Source organism: Papilio xuthus, unplaced genomic scaffold (assembly GCF_000836235.2).
Source record: "Papilio xuthus unplaced genomic scaffold, Pxut_1.1 DF826933.1, whole genome shotgun sequence".
Classification (NCBI taxonomy): Eukaryota; Metazoa; Arthropoda; class Insecta; order Lepidoptera; family Papilionidae; genus Papilio; species Papilio xuthus.
This window is the reverse complement of record NW_013531716.1, coordinates 7,565,129-7,573,067: the sequence shown is the minus strand read 5'-3', so window position 1 is coordinate 7,573,067 and position 7,939 is coordinate 7,565,129. Positions and strand designations below refer to the sequence as shown.

General features: G+C 45.1%; 3 protein-coding genes across 3 annotated transcripts in view; 2 read left to right on the top strand and 1 right to left on the bottom strand.

Annotated features, from left to right (window-relative positions):
* The window catches only part of gogo (thrombospondin-1 like protein golden goal), a 60,445-nt gene that overhangs the window by 7,388 nt on the left and 45,118 nt on the right, over positions 1 to 7,939 (top strand). The window lies entirely within an intron of this gene.
* Positions 2,205 to 4,113, top strand: LOC106122049 (uncharacterized). Its single transcript, XM_013317899.1, has 3 exons — positions 2,205 to 2,490; positions 2,750 to 3,005; positions 3,362 to 4,113. Exons 1-3 carry the CDS (start codon positions 2,334 to 2,336, stop codon positions 3,885 to 3,887), a joined length of 939 nt encoding a protein of 312 aa, XP_013173353.1. The 5' UTR covers positions 2,205 to 2,333; the 3' UTR covers positions 3,888 to 4,113.
* Positions 4,940 to 6,161, bottom strand: LOC106121881 (uncharacterized). Its single transcript, XM_013317710.1, has one exon. The coding sequence runs from the start codon at positions 5,546 to 5,548 to the stop codon at positions 4,940 to 4,942; it is 609 nt and encodes a 202-aa protein (XP_013173164.1). The 5' UTR covers positions 5,549 to 6,161.

Below are 7,939 nucleotides of genomic sequence, written 5' to 3'. Positions count from 1 at the left end.
ATATCATACTTTATACTAATATTATAAATACGAATGTTTGCATGGATGGGTGGATGTTTGTCAAAAGGTATTTCCATAATGGCTGCATGGATCGGGCTGAAATTTAACATTGATGTAGAACAAAGTCTGGAAGAAGACGCGGACGAGCGCAGGGGAGTAGCCAGCCTATGATAAAACGGTAAGACATGATTTGTCATATTGCATTCCCTGAGAGCGGGCGGGATGCGAACAGATAAAAGGAGCAGATTTAAGAAATTCGCAGGCGGCGCGGCGTGGAGGGGGTGTGGGTGAGTGAGCGTTCTCTTTTGTTGCGCGCGAGGCACTTTGTATTCGTAATTCCTTGAATGGTATTTCAAAGCAAAATCATTAGCTACAGTGGTCCAAATTCTTAATATTCGGTGAAAATATATTGTATAATGAGCAGTGCTTAATGCTTTAACTATTATTTCCATATAATAATTATGTATTTTCGCTGCAGTGTCTCTTGAACTAAAACATGGTGCGCGCGATGGTTGTAGCGGACCCCGGGTTCCTTTTATTTCATTTCGGACGTCAAGGAAGCGGGAAGATCGCTCTCGCGCCGGGACCGCATTCACATCTCCTTACTCAATTAGCTCTATTTAATGAAAATTAGGTAAGTTAGTCTAAACTATTTAAGTACTCGTCCACTTCGTCCGTCCGTGTGTGCGTGATAACATAGGCTACTTATTTCTGTTTTTCTTAATTTCTCGCTGACAAGGTCGCGAGTGACCGCAAAAATGTAAGTTATTAGGTTTTGTTACAGGTCGCCTGAGACGCTGGTCGCGGTCGCGGTCGCGGTCGCGGTCGCAGTCGTGGGTTCGACACCGAGGTAAGTGAATTTTCACTGGTTTTACATATTTACGGTTGGAATGTTTTTGTGTCGCATGTTTACATTCATAGGTAGATGTGAGATTTACTTTACCCATGTGCTGTTACACAATGCTACATTTTATGTAAAGTGCACACTGACATTGCAACTACACATAAGTACATTATGTACAAAGGGCAGTGCGACTCGGTGTGTCGGTGCGGTAGTGCGCAGCACCAGTCGAACTCGCAAAGTGCCCTACAATTTTCCAACAATTTTGAGCGACAAAGACTTTTGGGTGTCAAAGGTGTGCAGCGAGCATGTTAACTCGTTTGAAACACGAGAACTATCTATTACTTGTGACGGTATCTCAATACAGCAAAGATATGTCACTCCAGCTTTTGGATTGGTGTGCATTATCTTTTGTTGAATTCAACTGCCAAAACGCTTTCCCTGGTTACCTCAGCCAGTATCGGTATCCTTGGTGTCGATATATCTATCAGTGTTTATATTGTTTTTTAAAATTAGAAGAAGGGTGGCGAGATTCGCTGACCGCGGACAAGCAATGGCATTGTCCGTTAAATATACATATATTTATATGCTCTGAGGAAGTAATCTTCTTTGGATGATGTTGCTGGAAGGTGGTCTTAGGAACGCTGTAATTTATTTTTTGAGCGCAATCAAATAAATGCTTATTTCTTTTTAAAAAGGTTTTTTACTTTCAGTCTGTCTCTGCTTGTCTAAGGTGCCACACTATTGCCACACTTTTATATGAAGTTTGTGCCTTGAATGTGTTTTATGTGTGCTATAGTGTGTATATTTATGATAGATTACTTTGACAACTGACGCCTATAAATTATTGAATTAATTTTGTATGAGGATTAACGATGTACTTAATAGACGGTTGTCATAGTGTCGACCTTACGCGTATTAGGAACATTTATGAACTATAGAGAATCGGTTTTGTAAACATTTATTCGAAGTAATAAATACTATAACTTAGTTATCTTATTACTTTTTGAATTTATTACAGATATTTAGCTGTGACTCCCGCAATTAATTAAAAAAATCACTAATATTAGTTCTTTTGGTTTCTCAATCCCTCAATTTTTGGTATAATGTTTTTATTTTTCTACTTAATTTTGAAGAATAAAGTTGGCATAGAAAGAAACGATTTCATTTATATTGTAAATCAACATCAATAATCACGAAATTTTCTATTGCAAGTTCTATGAGAACAAACATCGAAAATCGAAAACTTTCATAACGGATTTTGATGAACCCATCTCTAGTGAATTGTCAAACTAATCTATCTTAGACACACTATACTAAATATTTTTTCTTTCTTACAATGATACTGGCCACGATACGATTTTGAAAAAAAAATCCTATCGACAGCTTTCACAGTGATAGTGACATTATCAAAGTATCATGAGATTCAAGAATCTTAGCGCGTAGGCCGCATGTTGTAGCCGCTGCCTGAGATCGCGGTGAGCGTACCTGCATGTTGAAGGCGAGAAGCTCGGTGCGGGCGGGGCCGAGGCGAAGCGGGCACCAAGCTCGGCCGCGGCGCGCCACGCTCCAGGAACGCCCGCAGCCCGGGCTGCCACCTCAAGAGAGGGCCAAGTGCTTTCGAATCACTTGCTACGTCATAGTGCAGTGTGAGTTCATCTACTAAGACAGTAGACAGAACACATTGCCCCTAAGGAACGACATTCTTTTTTCTCGCCATATTATAACTGTAATTGCTCTGTATTGAATATGCTAGATGGTTCAGAGAACCGAAATTTGGTACATGGATACAAAACGGAGTGCAGAGGGAATAGTTAGGAAATTGGTATCTTTCCCTGTCAACGTTTTCTAATAGTGTTTGGATCGAGGTCGAAATCGAGCGATGCTGATACACGGCTCGCGGTGTAGGTGTGGCGGTGTTCGCGGGCGCTAGCACTATCTACCGGTGCGTGTGGGTGCCGGCGGCTGGGCTGCGCGACTACGACAAGCTGGCGCGCATCATGTACCTGTACGACTCGGAAGCGTGCGGGCGTCGCGTGGCCGCTGCGCTCGCCATAGCCAACCTGCGGCTGAGCAACGCAACGGGAGCGCGCGGCGTGCGTCCCGTGCGCTGGCGGCCCGCCCTCGCCACCGTCTCCGCTAGCCTCTCCGCCGCCACTAGATGGTATCCGTTCGTGCCTCTTTTTATAAAACTAGTTGTGCCCGCGACTTCGTCCGCGTCTTTGAGTAGAATTATTTTACTTTAACTTATAAAACGTAGCTTTTGCCCACGACTCTATACGCGCGTAATTAAAAAAACACAGTAAGTAGCGTATATGTGCTCTCAGACTGAGTTCTACAACCATGCCAGATTTTATCTAGATCCATTGACGGCTTAACGGACCCACCCACCCAAACTTTTGCATTTATAATATTAGTAAGATTTACCATTAAAACTTGTCTCAAATATGGTTCATATAAATTGTTTTATTTATCTACGATATTATTACGCTGATCTAAAATAACTCCTCCCTCGTTTAGGTACTTGAACTTTAGCGTGGCGATACACGCACTGTGGTTGCTATCGGCCGTGCTCCTCAACATATTAGTGAAGATGCGCGCGAGGCTCCGCCTTCAAAAGATAGGCCTCTCCTTGTTTTTGTACGCCTCGGTGTCTGTGGTGATTTTCGATCTGTCCATGGCTATTGTGTACGCGTCGCATATTAAGAAGAGCCTGACGAAGGGCATGATCCTGCGGTACAGCGGGTGGAGCGTCGAGATGAAGCTGGAGAACTATTCGGCGTGGGGGGGCTGGGTGCCTCTTGCGGCGGCGCTGTGCTGGGCGCGCGGCGGGCCGTTCGAATGCCTCAACATGTATTGCTGCCGCACCGTGCACCTCACGCTGCGCGGCGTGCGCAAACGCGAGGTGAAGCGTCGGCTCACGTTGTCCGTTAACCCTCCGCTGCCCGAGGCGCGCTCCGAGAACCCCAGCGACGGTACGGTTCTTTACTTTAGAGCCGGCGAGCACATTCCCTTTAGGGGCAATAGGATCAGCAGACACTTGTAGCATACATACACAAGGCTGTCGTGCTGTCCGGTGTGTGGTCGGACTAGTCGCGTCACGCCTGCCATAAACAACAAGCCTGCACATCAACCGGACTATAGGTAAATTTAGCCGTTATTTTAATTAGTGTATGTTGATGTGACACAAAAGTTGAAGTCGAGATGTATACAGTGATATTCATAATATAAGGTGCATATTTGTTAAGTTGTAATAAATAAATAAAAATTACGACCACAACATTTTATATTGTTTCTTTGGTGCTGCTTGTTATCCGTTGATTTCATCAGTTGCTCAAAAATTCAATGAATATTTATGAAGGCTAACAACGACCTCTAATTATAATCACTGCGCGGATTTGCGGACAGGCTAAATTAAACAAATATCTTTTTATTATAAGTAACACAAACAAATCGTGTGTACGAAATATGACATTTTCTTTTTTATTATATACATACAGATACTCCAATGTGATTAACATGTATAGATTGATAGAAGCTATAAAAATATTGGCGGCGATGCTCGGCGATTCTCCGCTCGATTCACGAATAATTAAAACTTCAGACTTTTCCCAAAAACTGTTCTTAATTCTTATTATCATCGAAGTAAAGGAATAGCGCTAATTTATTTAGGAACTAGCTGTCGTCCGCGACACCGTCCGCGCGGAATTTAAAAAAAAGTTCTTCAGACTATATTCTATAGTATGCCAAATTTCATCGCGATCTGCTCAGCCGTTCTAGAGATACCTTCAAACAAACATCTATTCATCCAAACATTGGCATTTATAATATTAGTATGATAGTAAGATAAGATAGTAGTTGAAAAAGTGTCAGCGCATTGTATAGTCGCTCATGTCGTCCACTCCATCCACTCGGCTCCCCCAGAGTTACCTCATATTTATTCTAGCTTATCTAAGTTATTGCTAAAGATGTCGTCGATACGATTGCCGATCTGCGTCAGGAGGTTGCATTGCAAAAAGGTGGCTTAAGTAAAATTATTCAAAAAGCAGTGCATTGCTTCAATGTATTTTATTTAAATATAAAATAACTGAGCCGACTCTACCGTCCGAGCGCCAGCAGCGGCGTGCGCCGGCCGAGCTGCAGTCGCGCCGGGCCTCCCGCTCCCTCCGCAGCTCCCCGCGCGCCAGCTGTCCTCACCAGCTGCAGCTGCCCGCTGGGCAGCAGCACAAAGTATGTTCCCACGCTCCTCAGGACCTCCACGGGACCTTCTATTTTTTCTATCTTTAATTGCTCCGGGGTGTCTGTGGCGGGCGCGTCTGTGGTAGGTACCGCGGAAGTATCGTCGGGCACGCCGTATACGTCATCGGGTGTTCCGTATCTGGTGCTCGGTGGACCCTCCCCGGGAAGACGGAAAGGTTTCCCTGCGGGCGACCACCCCGAGGGCGGATAGGGGCCGCTCGCCGCCGCCCGCTCATCGGGCAGCGCGAGTGACGCGCCATCAGGCTTCCACCCGGAGGCAGGGTACGGCCCTCCGGCGGATTCAGTAGTCGGCTCGGCTGATGGTTCAGTCGTCGAAACTAGCTCAAAGCGCTGCGACCTAAACCTGGCGGGCGGCAGGCGCGGAGGTTGAAGCTGCCCCGGTGCCAGCGCACCCGGCGCCCGCTCGAGGCTCCCGGCGATCACACAGAGTAGAAGCAATGACTTCATTTCCGATCGATTATCGAATGAATACGATCTAGTCGTGGTTATCTATTTATAGTGTGTCGTTGTCTATTTGTTGGACGTATATGGTGCGCCCGAGGAAGGTTGGTCGCGAGGACGGCACACCGGGCACGCGGCCGCCCGATGGACGCTGGCTGTCATCCTCACTCCTTGTTGTGCAATAGTTGCATGTGTGCATGTATGTACACACTCTAAATCTTACTAATATTATAAATATAACTGCTCTATGATTCTATTAGTTGTTGCTCTCTCTTCTGTAATTATTATATTTACTGGATGCTATTATTAATAAGCAAATGGTTTCAAATCTTTTAAGTTCAGTTTAGAAAATATTACAAGAGAATACTGGAAACACTCATGATATTTCTGTTAATTCAGATGTATTATATTTTTTACACTAGCAGGTATGTACAACGCAGCTAGTTTCTAAGTGCGGAAGGTTTCCTTCCAAGTGGGACTCACTTCGGAGACAAGGTCTTCGTGGAAAATCTACATTAAATGGTGGATATTGAGTCTTATAAAAAAGTCTTATACTAGCTGTCGCCCGCGACTCCGACCACGCGGAAATAAAACAAAACTTAATTAGTAGCCTATGTGTTTTTCCAGACTATGTTCTACATCTGTGCTAAATTTCATCAAGATTGGTTGAGCCGTTCCGCAGATACCTTCAAACAACATCCATCCATACATCCAATTAAACATTCGCATTTTTAATTACTATATTAAAGATTACATTACATTGTTCCAAATGAAATAAAATATTAGATTTAGCACTGATTATAAATACACATATTTATGAAAATATCACTAAATGTTAAACAAATAATAAATCATTAAGAAACTCCTGAGCGAGCATTTGCTTTTTTTCTGATGTTTGTTTAAAATAAAAAGGAACAATAGTGATGTACTACGTCATCTTCGCTCGGACTTTGAAACGAAAACGGTTGTAGCAACCAGTGTATTTCATATTTTTAAATACGACCGAGCTCAAGCGGCATGTCTCTTTGCTTGTTGAAGTTTTTCGCTTTGCATTTTACCTGAAAATTGATACAAATTCTATATTAAGGTCTATTTCTTGTATCTCTCATGAGGGATGTTAGCGGGTAACCAAAACGGCTAAACGGATTTAGATAAAATACATATATTGCTATTTATAAATGTTAAATCTAAACAGTACACTTCTAAGCATGGCTTATAAAAATAAGAATGCAATTGAAATTTATGCCTAATTTGTAGCGGGACTGGTTCTTTCTTTTAGTTGTAGTGTCAGTAGGGCATTGCACGAGCGTACGGCACCAATTTATCGTTTCAAAGTAAACAAACGGTGCGGCTTTCGCATATTGAAGATGAAAGTCGTCCGTCCACGATCTTTAGGGACTGCATGAGTGAGTAAATTGTGCGCAATATTATCATCATCCAAATCGGTTAGGTGCTTCATGAGTTTATTATAGTATTAGCACGTTTATACTTACGGTAGATGGCGAGACTCTCGAGGTAATTGTCCTTGAGTATCCAGAAGTTTATGAGCCATTGCACGAGGCCGCGACAGCTGGCATAGGCCAGCAGCGCGCCCACCCAGCTCGTGTCCGGCAGTGGGCGCGCGTCCGACGGCCAGCCGCCGCGCCCGCGCCCTCGGCCACTTAGCCACCGCACGCCGCCGCCTCTAGACTCGATGTACTCAAATATGTCTCCTGCGCGAGACACACACCATGCTTAAGGCGCTCATCTGCTTAAGGGATATTCATAATTCGTCACACGAATTTTAGCGATTGACTTGTTTACACACAAGGTACAAGCGCCTAATGTCTGCGTGTCTGCGTAACGGGCAACGAAGACAGTCCCTAACACCACTGATGTGAATATGATGGTTGCGAATGCGTCGCTTGTAGGAAGTGTAGGTATGAATAAGGGTTATTGTTGTGTTACGTTCGGTGCTCATATGGCGGATGTCCCGGATGAAGAGCGCGGCGTGCACGAGGTCGGCGAGAAGCAATGCAGCGCCGGCGCAGCAAGCGGGCAGCGCCGCGCCGCACAGTGCGCACGGCCGCCGGCGCTGCGCCGTGTGTGCCGCTGTGAGCGCCAACCACGCTACGTGCAGGCCCAGCCACACCTGCAACTTGCTGCCAAATGGCGCAAAATAACATTCGAAACCGAAAATTTTTTAAATAAGGCAATTCGTGGATACGATTAAGGAAGCCGGTTTTATATTATTAATTCGAGTTCCCCCTCACTCGAATTAATGAGGAAGGGAGGAGGAACTGCAGTTCACCTGCGGAAGGCGGCGGCGGGCGGACTGTGCGCGGGCCAGACGAGCGCGGCGACCGGGGTGCCGGCGGCGGAGCGCACTGTGTAGTTGTAGAGCGCGGGCGCGGCGCA

Bases quoted from the DNA above. Each gene is read 5' to 3' on its own strand.
- LOC106121881 (XM_013317710.1), bottom strand. From the start codon at position 5,548: ATGAAGTCATTGCTTCTACTCTGTGTGATCGCCGGGAGCCTCGAGCGG.
- LOC106122049 (XM_013317899.1), top strand. From the start codon at position 2,334: ATGTTGAAGGCGAGAAGCTCGGTGCGGGCGGGGCCGAGGCGAAGCGGG. The intron at 2,491-2,749 runs GTGAGTTCATCT...CTCGCGGTGTAG, and splicing joins TTGCTACGTCATAGTGCAGT to GTGTGGCGGTGTTCGCGGGC. The intron at 3,006-3,361 runs GTATCCGTTCGT...TCCCTCGTTTAG, and splicing joins CTCTCCGCCGCCACTAGATG to GTACTTGAACTTTAGCGTGG.